The sequence below is a fragment of the Macrotis lagotis genome, chromosome 4, assembly GCF_037893015.1.
Source record: "Macrotis lagotis isolate mMagLag1 chromosome 4, bilby.v1.9.chrom.fasta, whole genome shotgun sequence".
NCBI lineage: Eukaryota > Metazoa > Chordata > Mammalia > Peramelemorphia > Peramelidae > Macrotis > Macrotis lagotis.
Window position 1 is genome coordinate 53,264,282 of NC_133661.1, and position 23,559 is coordinate 53,287,840.

The window sequence follows — 23,559 nt, forward strand, 5'->3', positions numbered from 1 at the left end:
TGGACTTCCAAAGATACAGAAACACATCACTCCTCCCCCTACTGCTTGTGAGATTCAATCCCAGAGAGAACAGCTTTAATTTTATCTTGCCAGATATCCAGTCAAATGTGATTTGGGAGGAAGTGAAAGAAATCTTTAGAAATTATGCTAAGATAATTTCTTTGGAAATGTAATTGTTTCAGATGAGGAATTTTAAAGATTTCCTCATTTTGAAGTTCAAGGACTCTTGATCAGGTTCAGACTAAACGAAGGAGAGAAAGGGATTCCTTCAATAACATTTCAAACATCTTTTAGGAGGGTAATTGACAGGGACCTCATCATTGTGATGGAGTTGCTCTCCATAGATTCGGTAGGCTCATTCAATTCGCTCAAGAAGTAGCTCCCTTTCATTTGTTAGCAGTACAAAAAACTAGTAGTTGAAGTAGGACTCATCCTCTGGGGTAAGTAGTGACCTGAAATGGGGCCAGTCAAACAGTAATTTTGTTTACCTGCTCACTGCCTCCCTTAGACTCAAAGCTTTGCAAAAAATCCCAAATATGTGTGTGTGAGTATAATTTTTTTAAATAAAAGACACTAGAATTAAGAAAGAAAGGAACTAAATCTATAATCTTTTATATGCTTTTTCATTTAAGAGGAGCAAGGAAAGTATCCAAACATAAGGATTTTTAAGAGTAAAGCAAAAATCATTACAATATCTATATATCTATCTCTATCTCTATCTCTATATATTCTTCTTTACTTTGCCAAATACTTCCAATATGCTATCCTGGCTCATATTTTCCCTAAGACAGTACTTATAAAACACTCACTGCAAGACATCAAGATAAAAGAATGTTGCTGCTATCACCCTCATTCTGACTTACTTCAGACAAAAATATTTTCACTTTTTGACATACCCAAATTTGGTGTTTTTTTGTTTGTTTTTAATTACTTGTTGCTTACAGGGCTGAATCACTAGCAGTGCTGATACTGCCTAAAGCTGAAAATGGAAATGTTTTTCCTTGTCTCAGTTCTCCTGTTAATACATTAAAAACCTTCATTTTCTCAATAAAGCCTTTACTGAAAGCTCTATTTCATACCACATTGCATTAAATGTGGCTTTACTTTCTTATTTTTGCTCTAGTCAAGTTAGCAATTCCTTATTCTGGACTCAGGTTAACTCAAAATTACCCATCCTCTTACTGAGATAAGGACTTAAACTAAGGTGGTAGCTGTTTGGAAAAGAAGGATCAGATGTGAAGTTTTGTGCAGGTGGAAATGAAATGACTTAGTTATAGGTTGACTATGTGGGGTAAGGGCAAGTGTAGCATTAGGAACATGAGAGGCTAGATGAATGGTGGTGGCATTTTGGATGTACTGAGCTTGAGATGTTTCTGGAACATCCAGTTGGAAATACCTGATAATGATGCGAGACCGAAGGACCAGAAAGATGCTGGGTAGAATAACAACATCTGAAAGTTTCTGGCACTGAACTATCATCAAACCTCTTGGAGCTAATGAGTCATTAGAGGGAGAAGAGAAGGGGATAATCTAAGACAGCCTTGAGGAGCAATCATAGTTAGAAGGAGTGATAGGTATAATGAACTAGCAAAGAAAACTGACAAGCTGTTGGGCAGGTAGGAGGACGAGTACAGAATATCCAAGAAGAGAAGGTGGTCAATAGTGTCAAATACAGCAAATAAGTCAAGAAGGATGGAAGTGGAAAAAGATCACCAGATGTAACAACAGCCTATTGGTAAAATTAGAGAGATCATTTTCATTTGAGTAATGAGGCCAGACACCAAACTGCAAAGAGCTAAAAAGTACATGAAAAGTTGAGGCAGCAAGCATAGACAGGGTTTTCTAAGAGTGTGACTGACAAGGGAAGTAGATGTATATAGGATGATGGATTAAGGTTTTAGGGCTACTGAAAGGTTTTTTGTTGTGGTTGCTGTTTTTTTAAAGAATGAGAGAGGGGCAGCTAGGTGGTGCAGTGGATAGAGCACCAGCCCTGGAGTCAGGAGTACCTGAGTTCAAATCGGGCCTCAGACACTTTAATAATTACCTAGCTGTATGGCCTTGGGCAAGTCACTTAACCCTATTTACCTTGCAAAATCCTAAAAAAAATGAAGGAGACTTCAATCATGTTGAAGTTTATAGATAAACAGAGTTTGAATGTATGAGAGAGTAGATGACTGAAGTGGCAATCTGCTGAAGAGAATATAAGACAATGGAATCAAAATCATATGTAGAGGGACTGACCGGGCAAGAACAGTCACTTCGTTTGTAGACTAAAGAAGAAAAAAGGAAGGAGAAGGGGAATAACATCAAGAGGTTTTAAGATGAAGAGGACAATTTCTCAGTAAAGTCAGAGATGAAGTCCTCACCTGAGAGAGAGAAAGGAAGAAGAGAGAAGTGTAGGAAGTCTCAAGAAAGAAGGCATATTATGGAATAGGTTGTGTGGTGAATATGATAGGGGATCAATTAGGGAAGACAAAAGGACTGCCTGACTGAAGTGAGGACCCATGTAAAGTTGGATAACACAGATTTAACCCAGGCAACACTGTTGTGTCAACTGTTCCAAGTGCATTGAGCAACATGTGGGTAGGAGCAGATGAAGCATATGGTGAGAATAGTCTTAAGGCTAAGGCTTGGCAAGGAATGAGCATGATATGCTCATATATATGCAAGGTATTTGAGGGTAGAAAACAGAGTAATACTTAGTTCACTATGGAGTAAAGACTAGAGAAGATTGAGAAATAAAGTCAGGGCAGAGTAATAAAGAGTCCGAGGAAGCCCAGGGTAGAATATAGTTTCTTCATCATCACTATTCCACTTTCGTATTTATTTTTTGACTGGTAGTAGATAAAAAGACTTTAAGTAACTGCTCAGTGCCTCAGTTCCTCTGGCAGTCTTATTGATGTTAAGCATCAATTTTAAAGAAAGTAAAACCATTTTTTTCCATTGTCAATTTAGGAAATATCCTTAACATGAAGCCCCAAGATTTAGCTTAATTATCTTAGAGAAGCTGCTCTGGAGGCCTCAAAGACAAAAGCAGATGACAACAGAATCTGTGAACACTCCTTCCTTTGACAAAGTTTCATCAGTATATGATATGGGCATGGTCTTCATCTAAAGTTCTTATTTTTCACAGAGGAATGTTGAGGCTAATAATGTTGTAATAAATGCTAAGATTCTTAGTTGGAAAGAGAAAGATGTTAAAGAATATTATTCATGAAACAAACAGAAAAACAATTTCAAAACTGATAAGTTGACAAGGGTCACCCTCTCCTCCACCAACTTACGTTCTGGCTGCTTTTCATTGGGGGTTATGGATCTCACAAAATCCTGTGGAGTCATAAACACTTCGGCTTCGCCAGGCTCATTTATTATTTTCAAGGTAGCAAAATACCGGAAAATTTTGTCAGGAGTAGAGTAGGCTCGAATCCTGTTTTCATATTCCATCACCTAAGAAATAAATTTGAGAATCATTAGCATTAAAATAGCAGTTCATCTACTCCAATCCTCACAATAGCTCTATAAGACTACTATTCTCGTTTTTTTATTTTTAAAATTTTATTTTTCTAATTACCTACAAAGATAGTTTTCAACATTTATTTTTTCCTAAGATTTTGAGTTTCAGATTTTCCTCCCTCCCTCCCTTTCCTCTCCTCTCTCCTTGACAATTGAGTAATCTGATATGGGTTATACATAATCTGATAAAGTTATACCTTAGAACTACTATTCTCAAACAATGTTCCTCTTTAAATTTTTAAGCTACATAGACAGTTTTACATCAGTTTAATAAATGGTTGTGTTTTTGAGTTAAAATATTATCTTGTTTGAATATCAATTCCTATTTAGAAGTCAAATGAGCAACTGTTCATGTTACTATTTTGTTAAAGAGGGTTTTATGGATCATTAAAGGTTTTCAATTTATTCATGAAGACTGTCAACAAATGCTACATTGTTTAAATAAAGATGTAGTCCTTAAACAGGTAAAGTTGAGAGCTATTTTCAGAGATTTAGACATATTTTGAATATTAATTAGCTTACTTTGCATTTTGTGCTTTAAAATTTGCAGAGCATGATTTTTGTGTTATACTTCCTTTATTCCTTATGACTAATTCTCATTTTACCAAGAAGAAATTAAGCCAAATAAAAGCTCAATGACTTGCAAATTGTCACACTGCTCATTGGTATCTAAAGTGGGATTCAAAATCCAATCTTCCTAAGTCTAAGTTCAACCTTTTGGCCACTACTCCCAGATACTACTCATAACTGGAATTAATTACAGTGTATAGGGCTGACTGTCATTTCTTAAAACATCAAAACTAAAAGGTAGATTTAGTTTTGTGAAGTGTGGGGGAAAAGGTTAATAGGCTTGACTCTTCTAGATGTTTATCTTTAAGAGAGGACCTAACAAGAAGAATCTGAAAGATGATAGTACCTTTGGGAGCAGCCAGCTGGCGCTATGGCTAGGTCACCAGGGGACCTGAATTCAAATCTGACCTTAGATATTTACAAGCTACAGAACCCTAGCCAAGTCATTTAACCCTATTTGCCTCAGATAGCTAATCTGTAAAATGCGTCAGGGAAAGAAATGGCAAAATACTTCAGTATTCTTACTTAAGAAAGTCCCAAACAGTCACAAAGAGGTCAGACATGACTGAAATGACTGAACAACACACACACACAGCTCCTGTAAAAATATACATGTACCTATATAATATGCAAAATGTATAAATATATGCATACTTGCACATATATATGCCTGCATATATTTAAACATTAACATTTTAAACATTAAAATCAACACCACATTCAATGAAAACCCAGTCAAAAAGAAATCTGGAACAACAGATCTCAAAATTCAAACTGTACCAAATTCAAATGATCAAATATAATGCATGGATTGTTTAGTAAAGAGTTAGCTGATGAAAGTAGAAACAAATGAATGAATTGTAGCCAATCAAATCAAAGTTAACCCAAATTTCCTAAATACAAGAATGAGAATAAATTAAAACAGAAGCTTATCTTATCAAAAAGATCACCACTCTGAACATTGCCTTTTCAGGGAACACAAGATGATTATTGAGTATTATGGAAAATTTTTCCAATCCATATACTGTTTTCTGAAAGGTGAAAAAGTAGAAAACTAAACAATGATACTGGTCAGTGTCTGTGAAGCAATTGTGAGAGACATTCAAAAATTTTGATTTTTTTGGTCACATTTTATGATGTATAAATATGATTGGTGATTCATGCTTCACAGACCTGTTCAATTAGCTAGTACTCTCAGTTTTAATACCAGTTTTAGTACCAGATATAATTCAGGAGCCAACAGAATCTGTTAATTTGTATCAGTGCTTGACTAGAATTTCTGACATTTCTTGCATTTTAAATTTGAATGATTTTTTTAAGAAAAAAAAAACTTATCAAAAGTACTACCCAGGGGTGGCTAGGTGGTGTAGTGGATAAAGCACCGGCCCTGGAGTCAGGAGTACCTGGGTTCAAATCTGGTCTCAGACACTTAATAATTACCTAGCTGTGTGGCCTTGGGCAAGCCCCTTAACCCTGTTTGCCTTGCAAAAAAAACCTAAAAAAAAAGTACTACCCAGAAAACATAATGAGGAATTTTTTTTAACTGTTCAATAGTCTAAAGACTCAAGAACTCAGTAGGAACTGGCTTAACTGAAAATGATACAATGTGAAGCAATCTTTCCAAATCAAATTACAAATATTAGTAGCACGGCCTATCTAAGCATCCATACTCTTGCTTATGTTCTTAAGTTTCACTTCATTAAGGCAATATAGCTAAGTGGATCCAGAATACAGTCTATATATATGCTTCCAGAGACTGTTCTGCCCATTAAAATCAAATCACTCACACACTCCAATGTTCTGTGAAAGATCTGAAAGGAAAAGTAAGAACTTAGTGACCAGAGGGAACGATTCTATGGCTGACTCTTAAGATTCCTTGGTTGCTAGGACAGACTCAATGTACTCCTCTACTAATCACTACCACTCAAAGACCCATACATCTGGAAATGGTGTGCATGTGTATATATCACGTTCAGTTCTGTGCAGCACATTTTAAGAAAAAAACTAATAAAGTGGAGGCTAGCAAAAAGTTGGGCAGGAGAATGCTGAAGGATAAGAATATCATGTTGAATGATCAAGGTGTGGGGAAGAGAAGGCACATGAGGTTATAAAGGATATCAGTGGGGATGGACTGATAGATTTACTAAAATACCTCAAGAACTACTTTCAGAAACTATGATCCAAAACAATTTAAAGAATTTGGGACAAAAAATGCTATCCAGAGAAAAAAATTGATAAAAATCTGTTTGCAGATCAAAACATATTTTTCATTTTCTGTATTTTATGACCTTTTTCTTTTTTCTGTATTTTCTTCCAAAATATGATTAATATGGAAATGTTATACATGACTGCACATGTATAACTTATATCAAGGTGTTTACTACTTCAAGGAGAGGGGAGGGGAGCAAGGGAGAGAATTTAGAATTCAAATTTTTTAAAAATGAATGTTAAATTATTTTTATATGTAATTGGGAAAAATAAAAATAGTATTTCAAAAAATTATTTTAAAAGAATTGCTTTATGGAAGATGGTGTAGATTGATTCTTTGTGGCTACAGAGGGTAGAACCAAAATTGATGCATGTGACAGGAAGTAGGAATAGGGAATAAGAGTAGTACAATTATGGAATGGAATATCTTAGTGGGGATGGTATTTTCCCTATCCTAAGATTGTAGGTGTTTATTTAGTATTTTACTTTTGCTCAATTGCATGCAAAAACAATTTTTAACATTGATTTTTAAAACTTGGAGTTCCAAATTCTCTCTTTCTCCCTGCCTCCCTTTTAATTTTTACAAGGCTAGAGGTTAAGTGACTTGCCTAAGGTCGCACCTTTAACTAAGTATAAAGTGTCTGAGGCTGGATTTGAACTCAGGTCAGCCCTCCAGACTCCAGGGCTGGTGCTTGCTGTGCCACCTAGTTACCCTGTCAATTCTATTTTTTTTTTTAGGTTTTTGCAAGGCAAATGGGGTTAAGTGGCTTGACCAAGGCTACACACTTAGGTAATTATTAAGTGTCTGAGGCTGGATTTGAACTCAAGTACTCCTGACTTCAGGGCCAGTGCTCTATCCACTACACCACCTAGTCGCCCTAATTCTAATTTTTTAAAGGATTATTTTCTTTAGCGAGCTTTTATACATACCTCTTTTTCCTTTTGATCAATTCTACTTTTTTTTAGAAATATTTAATTTTTTGAGTTTTACAATTTTCCTTCTAATCTTCCTTGCCTCCCCCCACCCCCCACAGAAGACAGTCAGTGTTTACATTGTTTCCATGGTCAATTCTACTTTTTTTTTTCAGTTTTTGCAAGGCAAATGGGGTTAAGTGGCTTGCCCAAGGCCACACAGCTAGGTAATTATTAAGTGTCTGAGACTGGATTTGAACCCAGGTACCCCTGATTCCAGGGCAGGTGCTTTATCCACTTCACCACCTAGCCACCCCTCAATTCTACTTTTTAAGGAACTCTTTTTTTCAGTGAATTTTTGTCCCTCTTTTTCCATTACATCAATTCTGCTTTTCAAGGTATTCTTCTCATTGTCTTTCTGTACCTCTTTAACCATTTAGTCTAAGCTGTTTTTTAAGGTGTTACTTTCTTCAGTATTTTTTTTGATCTCCTTGACTAAGCAGTTGATTCTTTTCATATGATTATTTTGCGTCACTTATTTCTCTTCCAAATTTTTCTTTTACTTTTCTTATTTGATCTTCAAAATCCTTTTTAAGCTCTTTGATGTTCTGAGATGAATTAATATTTTTCTCAAAGGCTTTGACTTTGTCATCTTCTGGGTGTGAGATTTGATCTTGTCACCAGAATAACTTTATTTAGTCAGAATTTTTTCTGTTGTTTGCTCATTTTTCCAGCCTATTTCTTGATTTTTAACTCTTTGTTTATGTGAGACTCATTTCCAGGGTGGTGGGCAAACTGCCCCAACCTTCAGGGGTTTGATGTAGCTATTTTCAGAGATAATTCTAGGGACCTATAAGTTTTCAATTTTTCCAAAGTATGACCTGGCCTATGCTCCAGTCTGTGAATGACCACAAACACCCCAAGCTGGGATGTATTAGTGCTCCTCCATGTCCTGGGTTCACCTAGGACTGCAACCAATCCAAGTATAGGCAAAGCAACAGAGTCCTACCTCTACTTCCAAACCTTACCATTTGTGAATAGAGCTTCAGAAGTAGCTGATGTTACTAAGGATTCCAAAGACCTGCTCCTGGTATGCTGGGGTCCAGTTTGTGCTAGTGCACAGTCTGTGTTCTACTCTTACACAGGTGTGACAGCCCTTTCCTGGCAAGTTGTCTTTGGCTTTGGAAAATTATTACACCCCATCTTTTTGTGGGTTTTGCTGCTCTATGAATTATTTTATGGCAATATTTAAAAGTGTTTAGAAGGATTTTGGAGAAAGCTCAGGCGAGTTATTGCCTTTTCTCTGTCATCTTGGTTCCATCTCTATGTAGATAAAAGATGATTTTGATGAATCCAATTCCCAAGACTGAATTGTATGAAATATTTCTCAAAACACTTTAGAAACTGATGGAAATGATAGCTGAGCCTCTATGAATGATCTACAAAGGACAAAGCCTAAAGAAAACAAGGCAGAGTTTGTAATTTATAAGTCAGAAAGACTGATTCTGGTTCCTAGAAAAATTTTAGAACTTTTCATTGAAGCCATAGTAAATATATAAAAAAAAAACACTGACCAAAAAGATTGCATGCCTTCATCATCAAGAATAAGTAATTAGATCCAATCATTCTGCAAAGCAATTTGGAAATTACTCTCCATATCTTAAAAAGTACATACCTTTAGATCTGGTGACATAGTACATTTAGACCTAGATCCCAAAGAGGTCAAGGATGTGGGGAATGAACTCATGTGAACAATAATAATTATAACAGCACTTTTTTTTTTTAAATATAGAAAAGAGTGAGATGTAAGAAAAAAAAGAAAGAAAAAATGTGTCCAATGATTATCAAGTGGCTCAACAAATTTTAGCACTTATACTATAGGAAATGAGGACTATGATTGCTGAAAATATGAATATAGGAAGACCTGACTACTGATGCAGAGAAAAGCAGAACCAGGATGACAATGACTGTGAAGGACAATAACTTTGAAAAATATCACAATCTAATCAAATTAATGAATAATTATGACATCAAATGTCTAATGAGAAAACATGTGTGCCTTAGTAGAAAGGTGGTTGAGGATAGATGCAAATAAATAAATTCTCAGACAAGACCAAACTGCTGGTTTTAAAAATAAACATACACACACACACACACACACACACACACACACACACACACACACACACTTATGTGTATGCATGTCAGTGTGTATGTTACAAAAGAGAGAGGGTGAATTAGTGAAAAGTAACAGGTAAAAAGAAGAAAAGCAACAAAACATTATAAAATGAACTGAATAAAATAAAATGTATAGAACAGGGCAGAAACAGAGCAATTTAAAAATGCAATTTAATGTTTTTTTAAATAAACAAAACACATACATACATACATATACATACATACTAGATACCTTGTCATCTTTGATAGAAAACCAGAGCAGCTCCATTTTATGAATAGCACAATTAAAGCTAAAACAATCCAAAGATAATTTGAAAAAAAAATCCCTTGTACCATACACTTTCAAATAAAGCAAGAAAGATTTATGACAATCTTTTCTAATAACTAAAAAAATGTATGTCTACTCAGGTGGGCTTTGCAGTTCAGTTCTGTATAACCCACACTGTGTGCATATGGGTGTGGTCAGATGTGCATATTCTATGTAGAATAGAAATCCCTAATCTGTTTATTTAATTATCCTAATTTTTAAGTTGCTGGATTGAAACAATTTAGAATACTAAAGTATTACATGAAACAATGATTTTTCATGATCAGGATAATTTTTTTACTACTGTATTGAATTTAATATATAATTTCTTTTAAAAAATAAATTGTAGGAGAAAGTCAAGAAAGTAGAAGAGAAGTCACTCAGCTGACCTCTCCCAATACAAGAAGCAGTAGCTTCAGGAGCTCTCAACCTAGCAGTGTTCTAGGTGGCAGTTTCCAAGTGGAGGAGTGCTGGTGTTCAGTCACCCTGGTCATAGGTCCAAGGCAGAGAGGTGCCACTAATGTTTGTGGCTGCAGGGGATGATTAGGAATCCTTCCTGGGTAAAAATCAGAGTGCAGCCTAGGAGAGCAGGGTCACACCTCTCCCTGCCTCACATACAGAAGCACCAAAAACTTGTAGATCTTCAGAACTAGCTTTGAAAATATCAGCACAAAAAAGTCTGAAGCCTGGGACAGTACCTCTCCACCACAAGTAAGTAAAGCTCAACTTTAACATAAAATTCAAAATTAAGAAATAGATTGGGTAAATGAGCAAACAAACAAAGAAGAAGCTTCTATAGTGTCAGGAAAGAAGAAGATACAATCTCAAAACAGACTGAAAAAATTACAACCAAAATCCCTAAGAAAAATGCTAATTTTAACTAAAGCTTAATAAGAATTCCTAGAAGATTTAAAGAAAGACATGAGTGATAGAGGAAAAATTGGGGAAATGAGAACGATAAAATAAAATTATAAAAAGAGAATTGACAGCTTTGTAAAAGAGTCACAAAAATATAATGAATAAAATTAACACTTCAAAAAATATAATTGGTCTAATGACAAAAGAGGTATAAAAATTCACTGAAAGGGTGGCTAGGGGTGGCTAGGTGGCGCAGTGGATAAAGCACCGAACCTGGAGTCAGGAGTACCTGGGTTCAAATCAGATCTCAGACACTTAATAATTACCTAGCTGTGTGGCCTTGGGCAAGTCACTTAGCCCCATTTGCCTTGAAAAAAACCTAAAAAAAAAATTCACTGAAGAAAAGAAGTTCTTAAAAAGCAGGAATTGTTCAAATGGATAAAGAGGTTCAAAAGTTTATTGAAAAAAAATAATTACTTAAAAATTGGAATTGGGTAAGTGGAAGTTATTGACTCCAAGAGACATTAAAAAACCCAATAAAACAAAGTCAAAAAGATGAAAAAAATAGAAGAAAATGTTAAATAGTTCATTGGAAAAACAAATATCTTGGAAAACCAATTAAGAAGAAGTAATTTAAAAGAGCCTAGATATCATATTTCAAGACATTAAGGAAAAACTGCCTCATTATTTTAAAAATAGAAATGGAAAGAATCCAGTGTTCACCACCTGGAAAAGATCCCAAAATAAAAACTCCAAGACTATTATAGCTAAATTCCAGAGCTCTTATGTCAAGGAGACACTGTTGTGAAAGAAACAATTCAAATATCATGGAGTCACAGTAAGAATCACATAAGATCTAGCAGCTTCCACAACTAAAGAAACAAAAGGGGTTGGAATCATTTTTTTTTTGCTTTTTTTGGTAAAGCAATGGGGTTAAGGGACTTGCCCAAGGTCACACAGCTAGATAATTATTAAATGTCTGAGGTCAGATTTGAACTCAGGTTCTTTGGACTCCAGGGCCAGTGTTCTATACACTGCACCACCTAGCTGCCCCAGTAATCATATTATGAAATGCAAAGGAGCTAGGATTATAACCATGAAAAATCTACCCAACTAAACTGAGTATAATCCTGAGTATAATTCCCTTCAGAGGGAAAAATAGATATTTAATGAAATAGAAGATTTTCAAGAATTCCTGATGAAAAGACTGGAGTTGAATAGAAAATTTTACATTATTAGACATTAAAAATTAAGTAATTTGCCAATTTGGTTTCATAACTTTGGCTTCTCTATTGCTTAAGAAAGAACTCAAAGATGAAATAGGATTTAGATCATGGATTTAGATTTGGAAGGGACTTCTGAGATCAACTAGTTCAATTCCTTCATTTTACAGTTGAGAAAACTGAGACTCAGAGAATAAATGACTAACCCAAGAATCACACATAATAAGCCATCTTTAAAAATATTTTTAAAATACCTATTAAAAATTATGACCTAAAATGTAACTTCCCTGCAGGCTGTATACTGACTTAGAAAACCTCATATTAATATTATCTGTGTTGCACTGTATTTTCTTTTATTCTGTGAAACATTTACGAACTACATTTTATTATTGTTCCTGAAGCATTCAGTTTTGCTTAAAGTGGACTCCTCTGACCTAAAGTATGTCAGACAAAATTATACATGCATTTTTTAATTGTTTTGTTTTATTATCAGAAAAAGTTTCTGTAAGTAGGATGGCAATTAAGTTCAGAAATGACTGATATAAAAACCAAAGATATCAATAAAAATATAAAAAATAAAATAAAGCTTGCACAAATAACAAGATGTGTTGGAACGTATCATGTTCTAAACTGAATAAAAAAGTATCACATATCCCCTCAAGTCAAATTATAAGGAATAAAACCATGTAAATAACAATTTGAACTAAGCAGTTTCTTGTAACTATCTTTCTGTTAATCAAAGTTTTTCTAAAGCATGTTACAGTTTAGAAAATAATTTTAAAAAATTAAAATTCATGTCAACCAGTTAAGCCTTAGAAGTTTTGAATTTAATCAATACTCACCTGGAAATTAAGTCACCATACAAAACCTGGATCTCCAACAACACACCTTTACACTCATTAAGTATCAAATTCAAGTCTCTCAATGTATCAAATGAAAACCAAATTGATTCTATCATGTCTTTATACCAAGAGAGAAAACACAACAAAGACCAAAAGGAACATGTAAGCTTCCTCTTCCTCCACTTTAAAAAAGCACTTTGCCTTTATTATGATAAGATTTTTTCTATATTTATTATATGATTACATATTGTCTAACTACTGAAGACTGCAGTGTATCAGGATGAGGTCTCACCCAATTATAACATTCACTCGTTGGAAGTAAAGATATTCTTATCATAAAAATACAACTTGTCCAAAAGTTTTTTCCCCATGGTATTTTTGGAAGTAAAGAAATATGATTAAGTTTATCATTTAATGGAAATCTCCCCTCTCTGGAGAACAAGTAAAACTGCTAATGAATGCAAATGAACTTTCTTAGGACAATAAATTTTTTTGTACTTTTAGTTTCCTAATGGATAGATTATAACATAGAAGGATTAACCTGTGACAGAACTTTAAAATTCACTGTAAGTGGCTTTGAAGTTGTCTAGTTATCACTTATCCCAAACTGATTCTAATAATCTAATTGATACCCCTGCTACCAATCTCTCCCCTCTTCAATCCACTCTCCATACAGTAAACAATTGATATCCCACTTTTTGCTCATTGTAGTGATTTCCTATTGTCTTGAGATTAAGATAGAAATTCTTTTGTTTGTTATTAAAAATCCTTCACAATTTGTCTCCAGGTTACTTTTCCAGACTTATTTCACATTCTTTCCTTTCAGGATGCTCTATGTTTCAAGGACACTGTATTCCATGTTATTCTGTATACAGAATGCTTTATTTCCCCTCTGTATGAATTTGCATAGGATACCCCTAGGCTAAATTCTCCTTACCTCTACAGCTGTATCCTTGGCTCTTCTTAAGGATCAATTCAAGGCTTTTCCTCACACTTTCGGTTGTTAGGACTCCTCCTACCTTACACTGAAATTATATTACCTCATCAGTCCCATACTATCTCTTCTTAGTAGGATATAAGTGTCCAGAAGGCAAAGACCCTTTGGTATAGGGGGGGAAAATTCCAAGGTTTGAAAAGGAGTAACTGGGTTAAAATCCTGGCTCTGACACTTATTGCCTACATGACCTTGGCCAAGTCAACTGAATTCTCTGGACCTCAGCAACATTGTCTGTAAAATGAGACTATTGGAGGCAGTGACCTCTCAGGGCCCTCACACATTTGTGATTATCTATTTATGCTGCTGTATCCACAGTTTCAACATCACTGCTTTGCACACACAGAAGACAATGCTTGTTAAAGAATACGAATTGCTAGTTACTGGGGGAAGCATCAGACAAACAAACTAAATTTCCCATAGAGAATTCTGAGGGGAAAAAAAGAACCACAGATTAGACCTTGAAGCAATGCAATTAGTGGGACAAACTAGAGGGAGTTTCTTAAATTTGAACTTGAGAATAGAAAACTGATTATGGGAATGAAACAGGATGGAAAGTTATTATTTTTTATGCTGCCAGCTCCTGGATACTAAATTCAACATGCTCTAAAATATTAGTCATTAATAGCTATTCTGTGATATAAGTATATGTGATGATATTAGCAGGTGGTGATTGTGACAGAAGTTCACAGAGGAGTATGGAGTACAAACTTAAAGAATAATTATTAATCAGTGGCTGTTTCAGGATCACCATTATGTTTTGCTAAAAGGGATCTAATCACACACAAACTGTCAAGTTTTAACAGTGCAAAACATTAGCAGAGTGAAAGCACAAGATAATAAGTACAATAGTATTTATTGCCACTTAGTTCCATTAAGAGATTAAATTTCAGAAGTCAAATTAAATACAAGATCACAAAAGAAAAAAATATAGGACAACTTTTGCACTAGTTCTGACCTACAAGTTAATATTTTACATTGCTTCAATATTCTTGATAGATGATATGGATAGATGAATATGAAAAAAATAATCATTTTGGAAGTGAGAGAATGGAGTGACTGAAGTATATGTTATATTTAAAACAGACATTTCAGGCATAGCATTCAACTACGGCAAGCAGGTTAGTAAAAAGTAGTACACAATGAGACCTTCTCCAAGAATCCACCCTCTAAGAGTGGAGATTTTATTTTTCCAATACCTTTCGGTCCCTGAATCCAGAACACTTCTTCTTTTTCTCTTCTGAATCACCAGTATTATCATTTTTACAGCTTTCATCATCAATTTTTTTTCTACTGTCCTCGGTTTTATCCTTTAGGTCTTCCTTTACTGATGGTGGAGATTCTGCATTGGCTCTATGATGGGCAAGAACATAAAATGGTTTAATCCAAGCAGTAGGAAACAGCTCACAAATCAAACAAGACCCACCCATAGGAGGAACAAGATCCACAGAAACAGATATTCTGCTTTTTAAAAAATCTAGAATCTATACATAAACATAACTAATACTCTGGGCATAATTGAGACCCTTGTTTTATATGTTCTTTTCAATATTGAGAACGATGAATGTTATGTGTTTACAGGTTTCTTTCTTCTGTCATGCCAAAAATTCAATCTGTCTTTTCTGACTACCTCAATCCTTAGTGATTTCTCACATGTCTCATCTGTGTTCAGCACCTTTATGAGAAGTTACCACAAGTCAGGACATTAAAACCACAAACAAATGAAGAAAAGGAGAAATATTAAACCTGACTAATCATAACATAATAAAAATTACAACCAGCAAAGGACATATGAAGAAAGAATTACAATATTGAATGGAGTCTAAGTAATGTAATTGTAAAGAATTTTGGTGTCAAAGAAAAATTATAAAAAATTTTTTTTTATCAACTACAGATGTGAGAAAAGTTCTTGACCAATTAGGAATTGAGGGTATCATAGAAGATTATATGGATAATTCTGATTTTATAAAATACATTTTTTTTGGCAAAAAAAACTTTTGCTTAAGAGTCTAAGTTGTATGGAAGGTGCCAACCTACAGTGGTCAAGGAAGTTTTCTTCTCTTTGGAGTTCCACATACCTCCTGTCCTGGCTATCTTTTTTGCACAAACAAAATCAATGTGGTTAAAATTAAAAGGAGAAATCTTTGCAATTAATTTCTATGATAAAAGTTCAATATTGAAAATACATATAGAAGTAATTTAAGTATATAAAAATAAAATATATCAGGGCGGCTAGGTGGCGCAGTGGATAAAGCACCGGCCCTGGAGTCAGGAGTACCTGGCTTCAAATCTGGCCTCAGACACTTAATAATTACCTAGCTGTGTGGCCTTGGGCAAGCCACTTAACCCCATTTGACTTGCAAAAACCTTAAAAAGAAAAAGAATAAAAGATATCCTCAACAAATAAATGGTCCAATGACATGAACAAGAATTTCTTAAAAGAAATCCAAGCTATCAACAATCATGTGAAAAAATAGTTCCAAATCTCTAATAAGAAAAATGCAAATAGGAACATCTCTGAGATTCTGTTTCACACTCATAAGTTTAGCAAAGATGACAAAAGTACAATGTTAATTGTTGGACAGGCTGTGGGAAAACAATAAGACTAATAATATTTTTAGTGATGCTGTGAATTGGTCCAGCATTCTCGAAAACAATTTAGAAATATCCCCCAAGTTACAGGACTATGCATACAATCTGACACAGCAAAGCCACTATACTAGGTTTATACCTTAATATATATGTTTCTATATGTCTGTTTTATATATATATATATATATATATATTTTTTTTTTCTGAATCTACCTTCTCTCCAGCTGAGAACTAAAGAAAAAGAAAGTCCTTGTTACAAACAGGCATAGTCAAACAAAACAAATTTCCAAATTAGTCATGTCTCTCTATATAGATAAGTATACATACTTCTGTGTATATATGTATGTGTGTATATATGCATGTATGTATGATTCATTGTACACTGATTCCTTCCATCTATCAGGAACTAGTATATTCCGTTGTTAGTCCTCTAGAATTGGAGTTAACTACACTCATCAGTGTTCCTAGGTCTTTCAAAGTTGTTTATCTTTACAATATTGTCATTTCATAAACTGTTCCCTTGGTTCTGTTCATTTCCCTCTATATCAGTTCATATCTGTCTTCCCAGGTTTCTCTGAAACCATCCCCCCCACCTTTTTTAGGTTTTTGCAAAGCAATGGGGTTAAGTGGCTTGCCCAAGGCCACACAGCTAGGTAATTATTATTAAGTGTCTGAGGCCAGATTTAAACTCAGTTACTCCTGACTCCAGGGCCGGTGCTCTATCCACTGTGCCACCTAGCTGCCCCACTGCACCACCTAGCTGCCCCTAAATAAAATCTTTAATTAAAAAAAAAGAAAGAACTAACAGAAGTCTGAATGTAGATCAAAGCCGACTATTTTTCTGTATTTTTTCCCTTTGTATCGTCTTTTACAACATGACTACTATGGTAATATGTTTTACATGATTGAACATGTATAACATATATCAAATGCCTACCATCTCAAGGAGGAGTGAGGTCAGGAAGGGAGAAAAATGTGGAATTCAAAACTTTTTAAAAATCATTTTTAAGGGGCAGCTAGGTGGCGCAGTAGATAGAGCACCGGCCCTGGAGTCAGGAGTACCTGCGTTCAAATCCGGCCTCAGACACTTGATAATTACCTAGCTGTGTGGCCTTGGGCAAGCCACTTAACTCCACTGCCTAGCAAAAACCTTAAAAATTTAAAAATTGTCTTTCCATGGAACTGGAGAAAAAATAAACCACCATTTAAAAATATTATCTTGTTCTATCTTTCAAACAACCCTGTGAAGTTGATACAATTATTATGCCCATTTTACAGTTGACAGTAGTTAAGTTACTTTTCCTGGATCATACAACTACAAAGTGTCTGAGGTCAGATTGGAGTTTATGTGTTTCTGAATTCAGGCCTAGAGTTCCAACCTCTTTGCCATCAAGATAGATGAACTAAAGGACATTATATTCTATGCTTTCCAGCATAATAATAATAGGTAAGTCAAATCACATCAACAAGTATTTAATAAGTGTCTGTTATGGTCCAGGCACTGTGCTAGGAGCTGCAGATAAAAAGAGAGGCAAAAGACCTCTCAAGGAGTTCTAAAGGAGGAGATACCATGCAAAGAGCGATCAATCAATAGATCAATCTATCAATCTATCTATCTTCTATCATTTATCAGCTATGTATATATATATATATATATATATATATATATATATATCTATCTATCTATCTATCCTGAAATATATAAAATGGAAAAACTAGACATAATCTTAGTGGTAAGATGCTAATATTGAGATTTCATTCAAATAATTAAAGCAGACTGAAATGCTTAGAATATTAGTACCCTTGGTAAAAGTCCAATAAGCTGCTTTTAATTTTGTATGGAACAAAAAAAGAAATCATTTACTCTACCCTGTCATCTTTCTCCCTTTTACTGTCCCACAAGCCACAGATGTATAATGTACACTTCTTACCCAACCCCTGAATTAATCTACGCTAGAGGAGCAAGCTGTAGTCCCACACTGGGTTATCTCTCTTAGAAAACTACTTAAACTTAAATTTGGTATCTAGGAAGCAGGTCACTCTAGTGTACACCCAGATTTCACAAGTTCTAGATAAAATCATAAATCAGAAAATTCCCAAAATTCTCTGGATCACTCCAGGATCCATGGGATTACAGATAACCAAAAGCTACCATGATCCTGACCTTCTTTTCCCAAGGCTGCTTTACTACTTTATTAGAAAGCTGTGGGACAGCTATGCAATACAAAGGATTCACCGATGTGTTCCTCATATTCCAAACTGGAATTTAAACAGGTACCATTTCCTAAGCACCAAGTCCTAGTCTTCTCACAATGCTGTCAGCCCTGAAGGAGGCAGGATTCCCTCACTGTGCAGCGAATACACCAAAGTTCTATCATTCTACCTTCTTTCAGTGTTAAGCTATAAGAGAGCACCTATAAACAGGAACAGAGTGAAGAACATGCATCAGACAAAGGTGAAGGAATGACATCCCTATAAGAAAAAAGAGGAAAAAAGTCACAAGAAATAAGTTTAGTTCCTGATCCCAACACCTCTGCATTGTAACTTCAATTACTTATTTATTTATTTATTTATTTGCTTGTTTGTTTATTTATTTATTCATTCATTCATTCATTTATTTATTTGTCTATCTATCTATCTATCTATTTATTTATTTGTTTATTTATTTTTTGCAAGGCAAGTGGGGTTAAGTGGCTTGCTCAAGGCCACACAGCTAGGTAATTATTAAGTGTCTGAGACCGGATTTGAACCCAGGTACTCCTGACTCCAGGGCCGGTGCTTTATCCACTGCACCACCTAGCCACCCCAGAATTTCAATTCTTGATCCTGAAAAAAAGAAAAGCCTCGGCAGATAGAGATCTCCAAAATGGGGACACAAGCACCACCTGTGGCAAATGAGTCAAGAATTGTTTATTCTATTCTTGGGTGGCAGGTCCTAGAGATACAACAAGAGACAAGAGACAGTCCTTGGTCTCAACAAGTCTACAGTCTAATGGGAGACTATATGGAAACAAAAGCACAAATAGGCTCTAGACAGGCTAAGTAGGAAGAAGAAAGGCACAAGAACTTCCAAGGGCTGGTAAATGCTTCTTGTAAAAGATGGGATTTTAACTGTAACTTGAAGAAAGTGAATGAAGGCAGCAGATGGGGTAAGGAGGAGCACCAAAGAAGAGACCAGAGCCCAGAGAAGGATCTTGTTCACAGGAAAGTACAAGAAGTCTGGAAAGGTAGGAGGCTGATGACTATGAAGGGCCCTGATCACAAGCAAAGGATTTTGTATTTGACCCTGGAGATGACAGAGGGTCACTGGAAGTGACTGAGTAGGGGGTGACATGGTTGGACCTGTGCTTGAAGAAAACCATTCTGATGGTTGAAGGGAATGGAGTAGAGTGGGGAAGAGTTAAAGGCAGACTGATCTACCAGAAGGTTATTATAATAATTCAAACATGAAGGGATGAGGGCCAGGACCAGAGTGTGGGTAGTTTAAGAAGAGAAGAGGGTGAGTACTGAGAGGTGAATTTGGCAGGCCTTGATACAATGTGTGGGGTAGAGCGAGAGTGATTCTCCAGAATGGTAGAAACTAAGGGATTGGATGGGAGTGCCCCTGACAAGAATAAAAAAGTTAGGGATAGGGGAGATGGTATATTTGTAAACAGTAGAAAAGGAGTCAGTAGTGAGAGAGACTGAAAATAACTGAGAGGGAGGATGACAGAGGGGGCAATCTGTTGGAAGAGATGGGATTGAATGGGATCATTGAAAAAGTGGAAGTGTTAGCCTTGTTAAGAATAAGTCCACCTGTGGGGCAGCTAGGTGGCATAGTGGATAAAGCACCGGCCTTGGAGTCAGGAGTACCTGGGTTCAAATCCGGTCTCAGACACTTAATAATTACCTAGCTGTGTGGCCTTGGGCAAGCCACTTAACCCCATTTGCCTTGCAAAAAAAAAAACGTAAAAAAAAAAGAATAAGTCCACCTGAGCATGTAAGACAGGTGTGAAGAAGAAGAGAGTGGCAAAAGACACCTGAGGGATAGGAGATGAGAAAGAGGGGAGAAAAAAGGAGATTGTGGTGAATGGCCTCCATTTTTTTCTGCAAAATGTGAATCAGGTTCTCAGCTAAGGAGATGGGGGAGGGAAAGTCATGGGAAGTTTAAGCAGGTATAAATAGATTTGAAAGACTTGCTGTAGAGTGATGTAGTAAACTGATAAAGGGAGGTATTGTCCAGCAGCAATGCAGTCCCAGTTGAAGTTATGCAACATAAATTTGTAGTAGATTCTCAGAATGGTTGCAAGATTTTCTCCACCTTCATTTAGCTAAACTTTGTGTAGGAACAAAGTTTAGTAGATGAGAATGATCCAATGCTGATACTTGGCAGGTGCAATCAGCAAAATGAGAAGGAGGCTAGTGACTCAAGAGAAGATGTCAGTGTAGAGTTGAACTGTTTCACCAAGGGTTACCAAAAGACTGAGTCACTGATATTCTGAAATTATTGCTGTCATTATTTTTAATCTGGGGGGAAAAAGCACCCATCCATAAGCAGCTTATGATTCAGGAGTCTATGCAATCTCAAATGACAGAGCCCATGAAATATTTTATTTCATGTATGCATATCTGCAGACTGACAACAAGGTATCATAAAAATGAGATCAGAAAACCGATTCTTTTGGGGATGAAGCAGGCAGAGAAAAAAGGACTGGCTCCCTGAGTAAGCCTACCTCTTCCACAAGAGGCCCGTGCTTGCTGCCACTGCAGAGGTTCCCAGGAAGGCAGCCATCATCAACCTGCACCTGCCCTGAGCAAGCTGTGATGAGCCATGGCACCGTCGGGAAACAACAGCCAGCCCAGCCACAGCAGGGAAAAAACGAAGACGAAACATCCTGTGGATAAAAAGTAGAAATGCTATTATCTGCTGTTTAAAAATAAGAAAACATAAAATGTTATTTTAAATTTTTTCAGTAAATTCTTCTCATCAGCACTTCCAATTCTCAAATAATACTTTAAAGTAGTCATCACCAAAATGACTTGATGTTGGTTAAAACACTAAAAAGTAGATCAGTGGAACAGACTAAATAAAGATGAATAAAAAACAATTGACTTAAAAATACAGTATCTCCTAAACACAAATGATTTCAAGAAAAACTGTCTTGGACAAAATGTTTTAGGAAAACTATAATGCTGCTCAGCAGAAATTAGGTTTAGATCAACAACTTAAACCTTATACCACAAAAAGCTTAAAATGGATTAAACTGAATATTAAAACATTATAAAAATAAGATCAGAGACCTTTTATATAGTCAAAAGAGTCATTAAAAATAGATAATTTCTAAGTTAAATTATATTGAAACTTCTGTGTAAACAAAAGCAATGCAAGTTAGATGAGAAATTGTGGGAACTGGTTGTGAAAATAGGGGAAAAGATCTTTGTATCAAATATGTTTAATAAGGATCTGATAGTCAGGATATGGATATAACTAAAATATATGATACTATTCTCAGTGAATAAGTAGTCAAAAGAATATCAATAAACAATTATCAAAAGAAATACAACTATTAATATAATGATTATTCCCAAACTCTGAAATGTAAGTGAATCAAAGCAATTCCGGGTTTTTGTCTTTTAATAAATTGGCAAATCATGGAAATAATGTTGAAAGATTACAGAAAGGTAGGCATACTGATGGTGAAACTATGAATTAGCCCAATCATTCAGGGAAGGAAATTTGGAATTATAATAAGAAAGCGATGAAACTATAATTGATATCTTCTGACTCAATGATTCTACTGATATATATATATATATATATATATATTTATATATATATATATATATATATATATATATACACTAAAGAAATGGTAGATTTTCAAAGACTGGGAAATTGTTAAACAAATTGTAGAATGAGAAAATAGAATAATACTGCATTATAAGAAATAATACATTTGAAGAATTCATAGACATGTGAAGATGTAAAAGAGCTGACATAAAAAGTAACATAACTAAGAAGATGAGTACACAATGACTACAAAATCAAAATAGAAAGAATAAAACCTATACTATTTTGTAATTTCAGAGGAAAGCAGTTTGATTGGAAAAGATACTTGAGTTAAAACTTTGAGCTCAAAACATATCACCTGAGTAACCTTGGGAGAGTCACTTCAGATTAAGAAGTGAAGTGACTCTCCCAAGGTTACTCAGGGGGGACAGCACCTAGCTGGAGCGAAGGAACTTCAGCCTCTGGAAACAGCCCCAGGGTGCTTGGGAGCACTGGCTCCCAGCATCAGAAGCAAGTTTCCTGCACCCCAGGGGACACCAAGCACAACTTGGAAGATCAGCAGGGAGACCTCTACCAGAGCAAGAGTGAAGCCTAGGCCCTCAGCATGGCTGGCACTCAGTGCAGCCCAGATCCCAGGAAATAGAAGCAAGCCCATTAAACAGCACACTAGGAGCCACCTGGCACCCTGAGTGCTCAGCCCACGGAAGGTGGGAGTAGAGGGAGACTGACAAGGTCTTTCCTCTGTCCTTGGGACAGGACTCTGGGGCTTTGACAAAATTCAGACCCTGGTCAGTCTGGGCCCCCTATAGTGAAGGGACCCCCCCCACTCAAAGCCTCCAGGGCAGAGGGATGAGCTTCTAGTCATTTACAGACCAGGAGAGCAGTCAGAGCCTCACACATTGAGTTCCTTGTAGGATGTCCCAATAATACTCAAAAGCTCAGGAAGCACCTCAAAACCAGGCACAGGCTGGAGAAATGAGTAAACAGAAAAAAAAAACAGGAACCTGACCATAGACAATTACTTTGGTACCATGGAAGACCAAACCACACAATCAGAAGATGAGAAAGTCCAAGCTCCTGATCTAAAGACTCCAAGAAATATAGAAGTTGGGCTCAGGCTATGACAGAGCTCAAAAAAGATTTTGAAAATCAAGTAAAGGAGATAGAAGAAAAATTGGGAAAAGAAATGAGAGAGATGCAGGAAAAACATGAAAATGAAGTCAGCAGCTTGGTAAAGGAGATCCAAAAAAATACAGAAGAAAACAACATGTTAAAACCAGCTTAGGTCAAATGGATAAAACAGTTCAAAAAGTTAAGGAGAAGAATGCTTTAAAAAGCATAATTAGCCAGATGGAAAAGGAAATAAGAAAGCTCTCCGAGGAAAACAAATACTTCAGATGTAGAATGAAGCTAAAGGAAGCTAATGACTTTGTGAGAAATCAAGATACAATAGTTCAACACCAAAAGAATGAAAAATTAGAAGAAAATGTGAAATATCTCATTGAAAAAAAACAACTGATCTGGAAAACAGATTCAGAAAAGATAATTTTAAAATTATTGGGCTACCTGAAAGTCATGATCAAGAAAAGAGC

General features: G+C 35.6%; 1 protein-coding gene across 3 annotated transcripts in view; it reads right to left on the minus strand.

The window, feature by feature from the left end:
- Window positions 1-23,559, minus strand: part of MICU1 (mitochondrial calcium uptake 1) — a 221,362-nt gene that overhangs the window by 167,321 nt on the left and 30,482 nt on the right. For all 3 annotated transcript variants that reach the window (XM_074232799.1, XM_074232797.1, XM_074232798.1), the window contains exons 2-4: window positions 20,910-21,071; window positions 14,805-14,958; window positions 3,285-3,447 (exon numbers count right to left, since the gene is read on the minus strand). In XM_074232799.1, the coding sequence (XP_074088900.1) occupies window positions 3,285-3,447; window positions 14,805-14,958; window positions 20,910-21,070 (478 nt within the window). In that variant the 5' untranslated portion in view covers window position 21,071. The remainder of the gene's footprint in view (window positions 1-3,284; window positions 3,448-14,804; window positions 14,959-20,909; window positions 21,072-23,559) is intronic.